At 40.9% G+C, this 17,898-nt stretch overlaps 1 protein-coding gene across 3 annotated transcripts in view; it reads left to right on the top strand.

Annotated features, from left to right (window-relative positions):
• LOC120500562 (amyloid beta precursor protein) overlaps positions 1–17,898 on the top strand; it is a 186,696-nt gene that overhangs the window by 48,202 nt on the left and 120,596 nt on the right. For all 3 annotated transcript variants that reach the window (XM_039705626.1, XM_039705625.1, XM_039705627.1), the window contains exon 2: positions 260–427. In XM_039705626.1, coding sequence (XP_039561560.1) covers positions 260–427 — 168 coding nt within the window. The remainder of the gene's footprint in view (positions 1–259; positions 428–17,898) is intronic.

The following is a 17,898-nucleotide window of genomic DNA, read 5'->3' as shown; positions in this document are numbered from 1 at the left end:
TGTGAATAATGGAGCCAATGCTGATTATTACCAGGCCGGAGGCCCGCTGCGACAGTTAAGCTTTAAAATTATACTACTGTAATCTGGATTTCTCTGAACACCCCATTTATATTTCTCATTTCTTCCTGAATAAAATATTTTGGACTTTGCTACAATAGGTGGATGAGTCTGGAGTTTGTCTAAGACTTGCTTAACCTGTTGCTGCTTTGGCTGGACTGAAATGTCAAATGTGAGATTAAAACTTTTCTTCTCCTTCCAGGTGCCTGCTGATGGAAATGCAGGGCTGCTGGCAGAACCTCAGATTGCCATGTTCTGTGGCAAACTCAACATGCATATGAATGTGCAGAATGGAAAGTGGGAATCAGACCCCTCTGGCACCAAGACCTGCATCGGGACAAAAGAAGGAATTCTTCAGTACTGCCAGGAAGTAAGTGCTGTCTCAGGAATAACTGTAGTGGTTGTTCTTTCAAAAGTGTAAGTGCAGGCATGTGCTGGAGAGCTCAGTCTCTAGGGAATCTTCCCTCTTTTGCTCCATTGCCTTCTTGTCCTTCCTGAAGAGGTTCTCCCCAGCCCCTGTTAAAACAGCTTCAGGAATTGGTTACGGAGGGAGTCACTGGGACTGTTGGAAATTTTGTCTCTCTTCTACCCTTGGGGGATAGTTTTTGTATAGTATATGTGCATTGGACTTCTTTCTTATGAAGTGTTTTGAATAAAGCTCAGATGGCAATTTATTATTTGAAATGCCCTTTTGGGCATTTTAAATTAGGCTTTTTGGGCTGATCTGGAAAGGTCAGCTGTAGCATGACTTCTGTTGTTCTGCCATGACACTGAAATACACTTTTGCAGTCCAGAGCTAATGGCCTCTGCTGCACACAGAACTATTCAGTGTTTCTTAATAGAAAAGCTTCCTCTACAGATGAAGTCACAATCACTGATTTCATATTGGATAGCAGAAACTTCTTACCCACTTGTTTATATCCTAAGAACATGTGGATCTAATTTTGTTTTGTCTTAGTGATGTGATACTACAATAACCTTGTACTAGTCTTTGACAATTTGAAAAGAAAATATGTTCTTTCCTGCAGTGGAAAGAAAGGGCATGCTTTAAGTTGCCTTAGTTCTTACATTTACTATGCCACTTCTTTTTTTAAGGGGCTATTGCGTATTTCCATAGCAATAACTGCTTTGCTTCCTAAATGTTGAACCAGTTCCTGTGAAACTATTTCTTTAGAAAGCAAGATAATTTATTTTTCAGATCTTTGCTCTCTTGGCATCTTCATCCATTTTCACAATTTAGAGTATCTCCAGTTCCAGTTAAAAGAATGGCTTAAGGGGTTCTGCCCTGTTGTGGGGCAAAGTGCAGGCAGGTCTACTCCCTAAAAATGGGGTGGGCTTTTTTCAGATTTTAGTTAATCTCTGTTAATTATGTGAGGCAGTATGCTGTGCTTTCACCAACTTGAAGTGAGCTGTTCTGCTGTGGTGTGTTGAACATGGGAATCTGGCAAAACCCCCCCATCTTTTCTTGCTGTGCTCACCAGTAGGCTTTAGGTTTGTTTTCTGGAAACTGCTGATGTCCTGCTGTCCTGCCGTGTCCTTCCCACACACCCCCTTGTTGATGGAGAAGGGACAAGGTGGTCTGGGGTGCAAGAGCATGTGGCAGCAATGGGGTCACTGCCAGCAGGTATTTCCCTTACTTTCTGCTGTTTACCTTGGCTGCAAGACAGTACTTGCTATCAGGGAATGGGACAAATTTGCCTTTTCCCATTAGCAGGAAGCAATAAGCAGCAAGGCTGAGATGTGGTACCTCTTGTGTTGGAATAGTACACAAGTAAAAATCTCCTTTTTGATTACTTTTGCCAAATATGATCTTTTCCCTCCTTTCTTTTCTCTCCTTTAATACTGATTTTTCCCCCAAAAGAAGGATTGCTTCTTCCTGTATGCTTTACTTCTTGCTCTAGGCAGAGGCTGAGTGTAAATGCTCTGCTAATCCAGTGGACAGGTGCTCTTCCTGCTTCTGCCTTCATGTTCCCTGGCTCTGTGGCAGCTTTCTTGGTTCTTCACTTCTGCTGTAGCAGCAGCTCTTTGTACCATCTGCTGAGGAACTGTTTTTTTTTTACCCAGATCCAAACAGAACCTTGAAGTGACAGCAAGCAAGGGAAGGCTTGGATTTTCCGCCCTGTACTTCTATTGAGAAATCTGTCCATCTGGTTTTTGTTGCAGATCCCTTGTGAGCACTGTTCCAGCCATTGTGATAATGACTGCATTGTGAGGGGAAGTGCACTCCTGTGGTAAAATCTGTAGAGTTAGCCTGTGCACCCTGTTCTTCCTCCAGCTTGGGAAAGACCAGAAGGGACATACCAAAAGGAGCCATTTAGGTGGAAACCCAATGTGCAAATGGAGTGATCCTGCTCTGTGGCTCTTTGGCTTTAAAATAACACAAAATTAATATATAAGGAAACTCTGCTCACTATAAATAATTAAAAAAAAAAACAACTTCACATATTCTCTGGCTCTGATTTCTTTCTTGAAGGTATTTTTCAAAAAATAAAAAATACCATCTCTCATCAAAACTTACAACTAGATGTGTTCCTCTGCCTCCTTGTGAACTCTTCTTTTAAAAGAGCTTCCCTTGACAATGCAAGGCTAGATGCCTGAGTAGTGGGCAGAGCACAGGGCTAGGAGGTGCATACACTATAGAAGGACTTGTATTTTTCTGCAGAGATGTACTGTGAACCTTGAGATTCTCATTGTTTCTCCTTGTGGTCCACTGACAGCTTAGGTGGATTTTGAAGTCTTGATGCAGGAACTAGCAGTAGAGGAGCATTGCAGAGCAGAAGGGGAGGAATAAGGAATAAGCAGAGCCACCTACACGTTTTAAAGATTAATGTTGCTTGGTTTTGCTTTACTTTTTTTGAGTGGGAGCTCAGTGCATCTATCAGAGTTCATATTTGGACAACGCATCACACAGTTTAAATATAGCAAAGCTCAGACAGTAGATAGCTTTTTTTGAAAGGACATGGAAGCTTTTTTTAAAAGGACATGGAAGATACTTGAATGCTGCCTTCCAGCTTCCTTGACTTCAGTTTAACACTGAACTTACAGGAAGTGGTACTGGAAGCATATCCACATTTTCTTGTGTTCAGTGTAAGCTGGTGACTTCTCTTGTTTGTTTTTTAAATACCGCAAAATGAAACTTTGTTGTATGGAATGAAATGCTGTATAGCTAAGTACCATTTATTAGTGGTTTTTTTTAATGTCAGACTAGCTAGCGTACTGCTGTATGGATTGTACCTGTTACTGGGAAGTAAAACTGCATGGGCCTGATCTGCAAACAGCTGTCAAGTGCAAGGGCTGCAGATGCTAGAACAGTGGGACACTGATGTAAATTTAGATGGTTTATAGCTCTGTGTGCCAAAATCCTTAAGATGCTGAGTGATCTAGATGACACTTAGATCAAGCCACTGGTCAGTGAGTCCTGCTGTTGACACTGCAGCACCAGCTGTTTCAGAGGAATTTTGGGAAAACCCTGTCATACCACCCAAATACTTGATAACTACCCCTGGAGCAAGTTTCTTCCTGATGGCGCCTTATGGGTGGTTAGCTGGTGTCCCAAAGCAGGTGGATACCTCTGTTCCTGGATTTCCCTTTTGTTGCTTTATGGGAGGAGTTGGGTTGCCCCCATCTACACGTTATTGTCATAGGAAGGTGCTTTTGCAGGTCAGTCAGCTCCTGTCTTCTGAACAGTGCTAAAGAGTTTGTTAAACTGCCAGGGATGACAAGGGTTTTGAAAAGAGAAAAATTGTTTGGCCTCATTTTTTCTGAAAATTTGAGACACAATGATCTTACTGCTTTGATAATGGTTTCTCTCCACCTTATAATTTACATTGTAATAGAAATTGTTGCTTTTATCTAGGCTGCATAATGTGCCCTTTCTAGTTTCTCAAAGCGAATAGCCACGGTATTGAAGGGGAAAATTAATTTTAAACCTGCACTACTTGAAATTTAGCAGTCTAAAATGCCATAAATTTTGCTCTGAAGAAAATGATCCATTTAATGAAAGGGGAAACATACAGATTTTTGGCAGCACAGAATGTCCTTAAAAACAAATGACATTTTCAACAGAAATGGGTGTTGGTATATTCTGAGATGTGTACAGTCATGCTTAAAAGTTTGACTGAATGGTATCTTAGCACTCTTTGCATTGATTATTGAGGTCTTAGGTTTTATTTAGCTTTTCATCTGCAGCAAAGGTTGAACCAGTTTACTCTTTCTGCCCATGCTTAAATTTGATTTGCTTGGAAATAGAGGATTACTACTGATGGTATATTTATCTTGCAGTTAAACCTTAGTATACTCACCTGCTTGAGAAAGAAGGCTGGGATTTTTAGCCCCGACTGTAGTCTACCATGGAAATATATTTCAAATCAAATGACTAATAAAACTTGGAGCATATGTTGAAAGATGATTCTTGTCTTTCTTTTGCTGATTATAAAAAAATCTTCCCTCTTGTTTTTCCCTGCAGTGATTTTTTTGCATGTCTCAAAAAGAAATGAAATTAAAAAATAAGGACTTTTTCGAAGAGTGCTTCTGCTTTGAGGCTGAGGGAGGAGAAAGGATGAAAAGGAATAAGGATTGTCTGCATAAATAAATATTTAGGTAAACATGTACTGCAGCATTTAATGAAACTGCAATGCTGCATTTTCCTGTAGATTAATTTTTTATTTAACACATATGATGGACAAGATTAATCAATGGGTTCCATCAGCATAATGTTTGTGCCAAGAGTATGGTAGTTTATTTTGTCTTCCAAAAGACACGAATGCAATGGCTGTATGCAGAGAAGCTGTCTTACCTTGTTTGGTTCATGGCTGAGCTGGCAGACAACCATTTAGGACATGCTTGAGAAAAAGCTCTTCATTATTGTCAGCAATCTGTGTTCTGTGCTTGTGGTTTGCTCCTTCAGGTTACAGAAGGACCAGCCTTAGATGCTCAGCATGCCCAGCCAAGGGAGCAAAGCTCAACTGAGCCAGCTCCTGGCCCAGGACTTCTGAGAGGGCTGTGTAGTGTTGGATGTGGTCTGTAGAGACATTGCCTTCCCCATATCTCTGGTATCCTGGTGGGGACAACACAGCTGACATTTACTGCTGCATTTCACATTCTTTTTTCTGTCTTGCATACAGAGTTCTCAGCATATATGGTCTACAATTTTCTTTACACACACATCTCCCAATCTTCCACTCTGTAACTCTGAGATGGACTGGTAGCAGCTGTTCCTTTAATAAATAATAAGCCTAAGATGTAACAGGCATAAAGTGTGATGGTTACCCTAAGTAAAGAAAAATCTATTATAAATATACAGCTGTTATGTTTCAGCCTTTTTAAAGAGGATAGAGAAGCTATTTGCAACAGCATGTAGTAATAGGATAAGAGGAGTGGCTCCAAACCGACAGAGTAAATTTATATTAGACATGTGAGGGTGATGAGGCACTGGCACAGGTTGCCCAGAGAAACTGTGACTGTCCCAACCCTGGCTGTGTCCAAGGCCAGTGAGGTTGCAACAAGATGATCTTTAAGGTACTTTCCAAGCCAGGCAATTCCTGATACCAGTGTCTGAAACTTGTAGTAGGAGCAGTGATTGGATCATGAAATGGATTCATATTCAGAGGTCTCTTGGCAAGGAAAAGGTCATTACTCACGAAGTTTGTTGCTGGTTCTGCAGGCAAACGTAAAAAAAGGAAACACAGTTTCTCTCCTTCCATAGCTTTGAAGCTGTCAGGAAGTACGTTTGCTTGAATTCATAGCAGGGCAATGGACCCAGGTTGCATGGGGGAAGTATTTCTTGATTTCTGGGACATTCCTTTTTTTCCCAAGAAGTTTAAGACTACTACTTTCTAATTTCTAATTCATACATCAGCATTATCATCCAGTTAACTTTTATCCAATTAAAATGATTATGTAGCACTGTACTGAGTGCCTGCTTTAATCTTCCAAATACTGTATCCCTCTGGCTAATAAAAAATCCCTCTGTTAATCTCTTTTTATAGATGTGTGTTCCTTATGACAAATTGTTCTAGATAGTTGTGGATTAATTATAATCATGAAAAGGTTTCAGAATATCTGTCCAATTATTAATAGTTTTATCCACCTTTTCCCCTTATAAGTATACAGCATGTTTTTAATGGTTTAATCAGAATTTTAGCTGTTAATTTTTTTTTTTTTCTTACTTGAGTGGGACAAGATTTTCACTGGAGGGATGTTACTTCAAATTACTAACAGAAAAGTTTGAAAGGTGAAAATTTTTGCTTTTTAGATTATTTTTTTAGAGCTCTTAAGGCATTGTATTGGTTTTGCGTGGCCTGGTTTTTGGTAGTGGATGGGGCACAGAGATGGCTTCTGTGAGAAGCTGTGAGAAGCTTCTACCGTGTCTGGCAGAGCCAAACCCTGATGACTCCAGGTGATGCTGGTGATAATGCTTCTGTTATAACTTATTTAAGAAGAAAGCAAAACAAAGATTGTAGCACAGTTTTAATTCCAGTCAGAGAAGAGCAGAGTGAGAATATGTGAGACAAACAACTCTACAGACACCAAGGTCTGTGGAGAAGGATGAGGAGGAGGTGCTCCAGGTGCTGGAGCTGAGATTCCTTTGCAGGCTGGGGTGAGGACCATAGTGATACAGCTGTCTCCCCTTGGAGATCCACAGAGATATAGAGATCCGATGCAGACTGTGGAGAAGCCCCCACTGGAGTGGGTGGATGCCTGGGAGGAGGCTGTGAACCTATGGGAGACCCTTGGAGAGAGGGGTCCTGTTCCCATGTGGAGAAGCCCCCACTGGAGTGGGTGGATGCCTGGGAGGAGGCTGTGAACCTATGGGAGACCCTTGGAGAGAGGGGCTCTGTTCCCGTGCTGGAGCAGCCTGTCCTTGAAGGACTGTACCCCGTGGAAGAGTGACCCACACTGTAGCAGTTTTGGGAGAACTGTTTCCATGGGATGGACTCAGGTTGCAACAGTTCACAGAGAGCTGTTGTTGGTGAGATGGACTCACACTGGAGAAGTTAGCGGAGACCTCTCCCATAGGAGGGACTCCATGGTCCAGCATGGGAACAACTCCTCTCCCAGAGCAGTGTGAAAAGCCATGGGTGATGAGTTGACCACAACCACCATTCCCTGCCTTCTGTGTGGAAGGAGGGAGGGGTAGGGGGGAAGGTGTTTTTAAGGGCTTATTTTACTTCTCATTATCCTGCTCTGATTTCATTAGTAATAAATTCACCTTTTATCTCAAAGCTGAGCCTGTTTTGCCCATAATGGTATTTAATGAGTGATCTCTCTCCCCCAGACCTTATCTCAACCCATGAACCCTTTGTTAAATTTTCTCCCCTCTGTCCAGCAGCCAAGGGGAATGAGTGAGTGAGTGAGGCTTTTGTGGGTGCCTGGCATCTGGCTTAGTGTTGAAACCAAAACCAACGTTGGATTTAAGTCCTTAAGACTGTTCTAAATTGTTATGAATCCTTGTATGGAAGGGGAAACTCTTCCTTCTCTTGAGCTGAGACAGGAGCTTCTACTAGAAAGACGCTGTAGTGTGTAGAAGATGCATCACAGTATCTCTTAAACATCAACTTTGTATTTTGTGAGTGCCAATAGCTGGTGCACATATGAACAGAAAATAAGAACACTTATTTGTACAGTAATGACAATACCATGTTTAATTTTTTTTTCTTCTGCCCAGACATGAATATTGAAACATGAATGCTGTTCATCTGGATGTGAGGAAATATTATCCAATGTAATGTTTGTTTTACCAGCATAGTTTCTTTCTTATAAGTGTCACTGTAGGTTAGAAAAGTACTAATCCCATGGGAATGTAATGATATTCAAGATGTCCCATTCCAGCTGCAGGAAGAAACCACACAATGTGTCCAAGCCAATGCAATTTATTTTTTAAATTCTTATCCTTAGTCGCAAGTTTTCTTGAAGAACGGCAATAATTAGACATTTATAAAACATCTGATTTGTCCCTTCATTACTTGTTTCCACTTGGTCTGGGAAGACATCTCTGCCAGAGTTGTGGTCAATAAATGACTTCCTTGTAAATTCAGGTTCTGAGGTTTTAAGGCACTCTAAAGAGCCTTTAGGTTTATTTTTTCTTTCATTGTTTGAGCCAATTACAAACTTCAAAAAAAAATGATTTTGATGAGTATTTCCTGTAATGTTGCTTTTCCAAGTTCCCACACAATTTGACCAGTCTGTACACTCCATTGGACAGCAAAAAAAAAAAAAAAAAAAAAAAAAAAAAAAAGGTTTTAAGGTTTTATCTAAGAAGCAGGAATTGCATTTATGATTCTACATAAGGTATCTAAGAGGATTTTATTAGACTAGTCTTATTAAAGCTAAACTTGTAATAACATGTAAGTTAATATGTGTATATTTTTTAGTATTTTAGACGTGATTGTCATAGAAACTAATTTTAAGCTATTGCTGACAGCACATCTGTGGATATGCTAACAGACAATTACTTGCTTAAGTCTGGAAGATGTCTTCTAATATTTTGGAGCCACTTGGATTGGAGCCACCCTTGAGTATGATGTGTTCCTAGCAATTTTGTTCCTTTAACCGAGACATTGCTCTGGTTTGGAGCAACATAGAGGACTGAGGAGTCTCCCATATTCAGTCAGGCTTGAAATTCCTAAACAATCCTGCTTTTGCAGACTTTCAGCTTGTATGTTCGTTGTAGCTTAGGATCAGCTTGTATGAGCTGTTGTAGCTTAGGATCTGTAGCCAGATCTGAGATTTTTCAGCCAGATTTTGCACGCTGATTTTTTTAAAGTGTCTTAGCAGGAGAGATGCTACACAGTGGTTTGGCGCAAGTATTGAGCAAAGTAGTACACGCTGTTGAAGAAACAGTTTTCTTACATACTTTCTCCTAATTTCTTCTCTGCTAAATTTTAGCAGATGTCTGATCTCGCAGCAAGAAGTTTAGGGAGCTGAAATGGCACAAAGCAAACCCCAGCAAACAGAAAAAGGGCGTTCCCTCTTTGACCCTTTTCTCAGATGAGCTGGAGTGGTAATGTTGGAGGAGGTGTGAGGGCAGGACGTCTTCTCATGACAGCTGACCAGAGGGTGGCTTTGCTATGGTCTTTGAACATCCTGTGAAGAGAAGCTTTTTAAATATTTCTAAAAGCACCACATGCCACTTGGTTCTATGTGTTTTCAGAAGAACACATGCTGTTAATCTTTGAATTTTGCTAGCAAGCTTTCTCAGGCAATAGAAAAAGACAACATGAGCAATTTGAAAGCAGAAAAAGTTCCAATATTATTAGGTCAAAAAGACAGATGTCAAATCAGGTCTGTAATGAAGAGTACGCCACATGTTCATCAGAGATGAAAATGTGGGTCTGCAATTTCATTGTAGCAGCAGAAAACATAAATGGAGAGCAAATGTATTCAAAAATACCAGAGTCTGTGCAGAAAATGAAAGAAAAGGCAGGTGAAAATAAAAAAAATGTGGAAAAGCTTGGTATTTTTAGGCAGAATGATGACAGAGGAACGACAGAGGAGAATTGGAAGATGAATGAAAGACTGAGAAAATTTATGTAATTCACTATCCTTGTAGTGATTATCTTATCTGAAATTTAATTTTTTTGGGTCAGTTGCTGAACAGCTCCACAGATTCCACAACCTGCCATGAAGATTTGGAGAAAAAGCATATGGACCCTCCATCTCAAATGCAGAATCCCAATTGCTGCTCATTTTGCTGTAGCTTTGGTTTCTGGCAGGGTTTTGCAGCTGGAGTTACAGGAGGAGCATCAGTATCGCATGCTGGTTTCTAAGAGAAGGATTCTTTGTTGCTGTTTGGCAAACTAAAATAGTGCCTTTTTCATAGCACAAATGGATTTGATATTTGCAAAATAATTTATCATGTTGGGTATCTGTGTCATACAATTTCTGGTTTAAGGGATGTCAGACTGTCAGAAGGTCAGTCTGGTATTTTTCACTAGGCTTCAGCAATAGACTGGCGACAAAGTTCTTGCACTGTGCTGGAAATTAAAAAGAGAAATCTGTGCAATTCTTACATTGACTTTGCTGCTTAGATTAATCTTTGGAGAAGGAACTTCATTCTAGTTTAATGTTTAATTTTCATGAGTGCTAAAGTAAAGCTTATTTCAGTCACCCCACTAAACAACAGGAACTGCTAAGCCACCGAGCACAGTAAAAGATTGCATCAAAACATAATCCTGAAGATGAGAACATTTAAAACTTTGATCTGCTTTTGTTTCCTCTTTGTTTCTGAATGTTTCAAGAGAAGTGTAGGTGCAGTTCTGAGAGGCAAGAAGTAATTTGTCTCCCAGGATGAGCCAAAGCAGTATGGAATGTTAAGGATTTCTTGTTTGGTTTTTTCAGCAATTTCTAAATCCTTTCAGCCCAGAAGTCCTTGATTTGAATGGTCATATTTGATATATTTATCTTTACTTCAGTCCAATTCAGTGAACTTAATTCTTGTTGAAGAAAGGGTACCAAAGATCATATTAATTTAAATGTGTTGTTTGCCAGCCTTACTGTGAAACAAAAGTAAAAAAAGACACACGCAATAAATTATCATAACTTTTAATATTAAAGTTCTGTGTGGATTTTGGGGAACTGACTATCTTGATGATTCTGTGGGTAGGCTGGGATATCTGCTGGCAAGATGCAGGGTGCAGAGGGACATGTTCATGGGCATGTTGCGGCTTTGCAGTGGTTTATATTGGAAAGCAGATGCAGGGTTACAGTCCTTACTCTGTCCTTTGAAATTCAGGATCAACACATCTCAGAATATTCATAATTTACTTGGATTTGAGTTTATTCTGATTTGCTCAGGGTGCTTTTGAGCAGTTGGAAATTAATATTGCTTTTCTGAGAATAAGGTCTTAAATATATTGGTGTTGACATTTTGTGAGATATGATTGGGCTTCATTGCACCCCAAGAGTGTTTTTCTGTAGGGATTGACATCACTGTGGTCAGCTGAGTCACTGGGAGCAATTTGAAGTGGTTTCTCCATTTGGCAGGCATCCTAATCCTTTTGGGACTGGCCTTTTGTGGAAGGAGAAAACAAATTAAATTTTTCATATTTCAGGTTTTCTTGGAGTTGGATTGAATCTTTCTGTTAGAGAAATTGATGACAGGTGATGCCTTAGTGTGGCTACCTAGAACAGAGACCAGACAAGAAAAAGAGAATAAAAGCAGGTATTTATTAAAGGCTTTCAATAGGTACACCTTGGGCAGTCAGAAGCCTCTGAGAAGCTACACCCAAGAGCGAAGATGGTCACAAGTTTTTCATACAGATTAAAGTTTGGTCCATTTATATATATCGGGGGTTAATCCTCCGTTACAGCTTCGGGTAATGAAGTAATTAACTCCAAGTTTGTGCCCCCCTCCCCAAATTCACTGTTGTTGACATTTTTCGGGGCCTGAAACAGTAACATGTCCTTGAGTTTCAGGTCTAGAGAGAAATTGTTTTGTCTGACTATAATGGGAGAACAGTAGCTGATAGTCTATGGAGTCTTAGAGTTATACACTAAAGCAGTACAGGATCTGAAAAATATAAAAGCTAAATCCTAAGGCATCACAGGGTTTCTGTTGACTTCAGTGGAGCATGCAGTACCAAGTCTCAAAAAACGTTTTGCCATCTGTGTGGGAGCATACTGCTGGAGGAGGAAAGCTGGCAACAAAATGTTCAGCTTCTTTTTTGGTGGGGAATGGAGCACAAAGAGAGGATGTTCTTAGATTTACAGGCTTCTGAGCTGCTTCTGGTAAGTGCAAAGATGCCTGGTGACTGGTAACTTCTTACACGTGGAGACTTGATGCTTATGTGAGTTTGTTGTTGAGAGCTTCTGTCAGAACCTTCTCCTTCCTTATGTGTACAAAGTTCAATAGCCAGCTCTACAGCAGTGTTTCTTACCTGTAAGTGTAAAAAATGACCCAAAAACTTTGGCCCCTAACATCTTCTGTGCTCTGTGCACAGCTTGGAGCCTGTGAGTAGTGGGGTTTGCTGAGGAAGTGCAAAGGTGAACTGTGGGCCTGTTCTCACTGCTGGAAGATAAACCAAAGTGGGTGGGTCTCATGCGGTAGTGCACCAACAGAGAGGAATTTTTTAATGCATGTTTTCCATTCTGAAAAAAAAAAAGAAAAGTGTATTTTACAAAAAAAGAGTGTGTAGTGAGTGTTAAACAGCATAATTGCCCTGGGGGATGCTTCTTGTATACTTCTTCTAAAAAAAAAGAAAAATCTTTCTTCAGTTCTCTTTGGGAGAGGAGTCTCTTTTGCTATGCCTTGGGCTGTTTCCCATGGGACACAGTTCTCTGTGAACTTTTTCAATGTGGTTTTCCATCTCTGATTTTCATGAGTAGCAGTCCTGCCCAAACCAGCTGCAATGTGGGTTCCTCCCATGGGCAAAGCAGTCTTCCCACAACTGTTTTCTCCTGGGCCATTTTATTCATGGGGTACAGTCTTTTAAGGATGAGCTGTTTGAGTATAAAAGCAAAGGCCCTCTTCCTCTATCTCTGGAAGCAAGGGTTCTTTCTCTCTCTCTCTGTTCAAGCCTCTCATCACATCACAGCTTCTTAACATCCACCCGCTCCAGAGTGAGCACCTTTTTCTCGTGGGCTGTAACTGAATTCTGCATCCTCCCATGCACTTCATGAATTACAGGGAAACAGTTTGTTGTATTATAGTCCTCACCACAGCTTGCAGAAGAATTTCAGCTCTGATGCTCAGAGCACCTCCTCTTCCCCCTCTGTCTTTTGCACTGACCTTGGTGTCGCCATGTTGTTCTCCTCACGTGTCTTCACCTTTTCATTTTCTCTGACTCAGGAGAGAACTGGTATCTGTAGATTCGTTTGTTCTCAAGTTCTATCAATTGAAAAATTTTTGTAGAGTTCTGCAGAACTGAAAAGTTGATCCTGGGGAATTGTTCGCCATGCCTCTCGCTGCTGGTGACATGGTCCCGCCGGCACTGTGCGAGCTGTGCTGGCTGCCGTGCTGCTGGGGCTTTACTCAGCACCTCTCTTCATGCAGGGTGCCGAAAGGAGAAAGGCTGCTGCCGCCGCTTTTGCCCTTCTATCTGCAGCATGGCTAGTTAAAAGCGGCAAAAAAAGAGCAAATAAAGTTGTGAGCCATGTTGAAACAGTAGCGGCCGCGTGGCGCTGCCATGGCTGCGCGGATCTCAGCCACATGGCCGCTTCCAGACCTGTGGTCTCGGCCATGTGGTTGCTCGTGCTGCCAGGATGGCCCCTCCTTGGTGGCATGATCCCAGCACTCACGCTGGAAAGGACCCCAGCTCCCTTGGGAAGGACCCTGGCTGCCCTGCCAGGAAGGAGCCTGACGGCCCCCTCACCACCCCTCAGAGGGCAGGAAGAAAGAGCAGTGGCATGGCTTTTTTTCCTTCTTAAATATGTCATCACAGAGGTGTTGCTTACTACTCTAATTGGGCCAACCAAGATGTCATTCATCAGAGCCTTTAGGGATTGGCTCTGCTGGACAGAGTAGAACTTTTGAGGAGCTGCTCTTCCAGAAGCAGCCTCTGTGGTTTTTTCTTCATCCCTGCTAAAAACCAGATTAACCTATCACACCCTTAAAGAGGGAAGTGGGTGGATAAAATGTTGTATCATGCCTAAACGAGGAGATTTTTATTATTATTTTAAAATTACTTCTGGCTGCTTTTTCCCCTTCCCCTCCACCCCCTTTCTGGGAGGACAATAGTCCCTGTCCTTTACACATAATATATTGCTTAGAGAAAAAAAATACCCTGTTAGCTTGATTAGGTATTATTCTGTCTCACTGCTTGAATATTTAACCTTATTCATGCAGAAATTTAATGTAAAAGTGGAAGCACATAAGCAAAAAAAATGTAAAAGACCACCAACACCCCAACCCAAAAACTGTCAATTGCTTCTGGTGATGCTGTAGAGAAAGAGGCAGATGAGTTTCAATTCAAGGAGAGTAAATGTGTGAACAGGCTAGTGGTGACATGATGAAGTGGACTTTGTTGACTGTGAATAAAATACTCTGCCTATGGAGAAGTAGAAATGCTTGTTGTGCTTAAAGTCGACAGGGAAGCAGCTTAGTAGAGACTATAAGTCCGGCCCTGTTTACTCTGAGGTTTTATAGTATAAAAAGCTGGATATCCTCTACAATTACACAAGACAGGCTTTAGAAAACCTGATGTGGTAAACAGAATATTCTTGGCAAGGCCCAAGTTTTGGTTTGGTTTTCTTGCTGCATCCAGACATTTGTGCTATAAAATCAAGTACTTGAAAGGCAGTGAGGAGGATGTGTTTGACCTTGCAGCCTTATTTCTGCTCTCATAGGCTTCTGCCTTCCCCATGTGCAGAAGAAAAGTTGAGAGAAAACCAGTAGGAGTGTTCCATTTAGGTCTGTTTAAAATATGGAGTCTGGTGCATGGATTAGGCTTGAGCTGGCTGCCTCAGGGCTGGCAGCCTTTCTGAGCACTTTAATTACAGAGGAAGTGGCAGTCTTGCGTGAAATTCCAGATAAAAGCACATTAGGGAATTTTAAGAGAAGAGATCATGTGTGTATGAAGCTTCATTGGGTGAACCAACCCAGTTGGTCACTGCACTAAAACCAGCTCATATTTCTAGCACTCTCAATACCCAAGGCAGTTGGAATGATTTATCAGGATGTGTTGTATGTACCCTGCTCATGGAGAAAAGCACTAAGTGCTTGTTGTCATGACCGGGACTAAAAATTTCAGCGATATTTTGATCTCTGGCCCCATCTCACCCTGATCTGCGGTTAATGCCTAGAAGGTTAATCATTTGCCATCTCACTCACACACACACTCACACCTGCATGTTTAGTTTTGCTTTGCTTTCCTTTCCATAGGATAAGATCAGTAAAGAAGGAAACTAGCTGGAGTCTTGAAATGTTTGCCGACTTTGCATGCCTAGAGAATAAAAGGAAAAGGACTAAAGAAAAGAGGACAGCATTTGTGTCTTAGCATGGAACTTAAGAGTCTCTGAGTGGGCAGAGAGATTGGAAATGAGAACTGAAAAAATGCCAGGATGAGTGGACTGGAGAGGCAAGAGTTGGGGTGAAAGGAATTGAAATAGTGGGTGAGTTTTGTGGCAGGAAACTCTTGAAGAGCAACTCTGTGTGTAACAGTGAAGCAGCTAAGATGTTGGAAAGAAGGGTGATTTATTAGATGGGCCTAAAGAAGTAATTATAAGAGCAGTATGTGAAACTCCTAGGTGAGGCTGAGGATTGACTCCAATAGATAGTGAGGCTGGAGCTATTAAACTTGAAATGATGTTATTGGATGTGGCTGAAGGTAAGAAGTAGTGTATCTCTGGAAATTTGTCCTCAGGATTTAATTAAACCTGGCTGGTTTGGAAGACATTCAAAAGAAGTAGTGTATCTCTGGAAATTTGTCCTCAGGATTTAATTAACAGAAAAAATTCCCTGGCTGGTTTGGAAGACATTCAGCCATTTATTTACCCTAAGTAATTTGGTGTGGGTTTTAGTTTAGGAATTGGTTACTATTAAACTTTTTTCTTTAAAACTGTGGAGTTAAAAGGGTATATGCATACACTCTTCCCAAGTGGCTGCTGGAAATTAGTGTAAATACCTGAGATGTTAGACTGATTAACTTGCAGCAGTAGATGCCTGGAACTTGTGGTGCAGAGGCAGAGCTATTCCTTCTTGGCTTCCTTGCTATTTCTTATGTTGGCTCATGACAGAGAATTTCAAAACGGCTTCAGTGCTGTTAATGCTGGGTTTGACTCTCATAATTCTCTTTGAGCAAGTGAAGTCTTTGCTTGGGTTACAGAGAGCGACAGGCGAAGTTTGAGTGCCAGCTTCAGCTAGCCCTGTAGCCTTTCTTTTGCGTGTAGGAGGGCCTGATGGCTGAGAAAGCCAGGAGCAAGTGGCTGAGTCTGGTCAGACATGGCAGGACACAGCTGAAGCCACAGAGATGTGGAAGAGAAGGAGAGGTGTTCTGCTGGTGATGGGAGCACTCTGGATCAGAGGGGTGATGGTTCCTGGGCATGGGGCTGCTACAGAGAAAGCCATGGAAGTGCTGTAAAGTAATGTAGAATAGTTTTAAAAACCAGGAATAAATTAGGATATTTTACATGAAATATTTAGTAACTTTATTCTGCATATAGCTGTCTATTTTCTGGACACAGACTGCAAGACTGACAACAGGACTTTTCTTTTAGGGTTGATGGTGCTTGTGTCATGGCTACTCATGTGACACCACTCCTGTTGCTGCTAATTTGGGACTCTGCATTGTTGCTGCTTCCCACGTTGTAGGTTGGAAAGCTTGCAGAGACACTGTGCATGAACATACAGAAATAATTATCCTATCTTTCTTCTTCACTGGAAATTAATGTAGCATGTCTGCTTGTTGCTGCTCTTCAACTCATCAATGCAAAATTCTGGGAAGCAGAAACTTTATAGATTCTATATATACCATAGGAATAGAAATAGTTTTTGATTCAGCTGTAGTTTGTTAATCTGGAATTGAAAGCTTGTTCTCATACTTTGAAGCATTGTTTAGTTATCCTTCAGATGCTATTGCTGTCAAAGGATCTTTTCCACAAGCAATTTTAAGACCCTAGTCTTCCTAAACACTGGTTGTTAAATGTGTGTATTCTTTTGTGCTCATAGTAATTGTTTGCAGATTACTTCACTGAAGTGATAAAACCTTTCTTTGTCCATTCAAAGCACAGAGATAAATAGTTACCTGTGTTGCTTCCGTGATTTTTGTTTATAGTTTTAAAAAGTAGATTGTCTGATAATTTCTGTGAATGGTTCTTTTTATTAAAGTAACATTGATTTTGTAAGTTTAGAATATTCAACACGTGAAGTTGCAGTGTTCAGATAAGAGTAAACTTGTCCACACACCAACTTGTTTGCACATATGTGTGTTTATGTGCAAGTCTGTCCATGTGTGTTCCATTTTACAGTTTCCATGGATGAAGCATACTCAATTAGGAATTCATGCCATTTGTTACTCTGAATCTTGTTCTCTTCTCCATAGCAATTCTGCTTTTAGAATATAGAGGAAAAGATCCTTATGTTCAAGGAGAAGTAAGAGTAAATCTGTACCACTAATTCTAGTCATATACACTTACAGTACTTGTAAGATTTACATATAGCTGTTTCTATTGCTATTGTTTTGATTGTCTAATAAAAACTGAAGATATATGTTCAAATAGCTTCACTAATGTCCTAATAATCAGCTAATCTTGAAAACCTTTTAACATTTTATTTGAAAATATGATAAAAGCAATATTCTGAATAGTCAAAGTTACTCTAGAAGATGAGGGACATAATGAATAGTATCAGCAGGTGAAATACTAAGCATTTGAATTTAAATGCCTTTTGCTATCAGAGATTACTGCCTCATGCATTCATTGAGCAAATTATGCTCAAGTACTAGTTTAAGATTGAACCAGGATATGCTGAGCACGTGTGACTGGATGGAAAAACATATTTATATAATCATATATCAGAGATTGATTTAAAAGACTGAAAAGTATCTCTCATAGAGATTTCAGTTGCATATAATGTTCGTATTTGAATGCTGGCAGAGGTTGTCCAGAAAGGCTCTGGAGTCTTCACCCCTGGAGATACTCAGAAGCCGTCAGCTCAAGGTGGTGGCCCTCCTTGAGTAGGGAGGTTGGACCTGATGATCCCCAGATCAATCTTAACAGGTCTGTGATTCTATAGGAATCAGGGCAATCCTCAAAGATGGCTAGAGGACACATTTGGGAATAAACCCACCTGCACCAACCATGCTGAGAGGCCTTAGCTGCTCTTCCTTAGGCTGGCAGGGGAGGCAGCTGTGGTGGAGGTGGCCCAGCTGCTTCTTTCCTTTAGTGTTGTCCTCTGCTGTAGCCTCT

This window comes from Passer montanus, unplaced genomic scaffold (genome assembly GCF_014805655.1).
Source record: "Passer montanus isolate IOZ18808 unplaced genomic scaffold, ASM1480565v1 scaffold180, whole genome shotgun sequence".
Lineage (NCBI taxonomy): Eukaryota > Metazoa > Chordata > Aves > Passeriformes > Passeridae > Passer > Passer montanus.
This window is presented reverse-complemented; position numbering and strand designations above follow the sequence as displayed.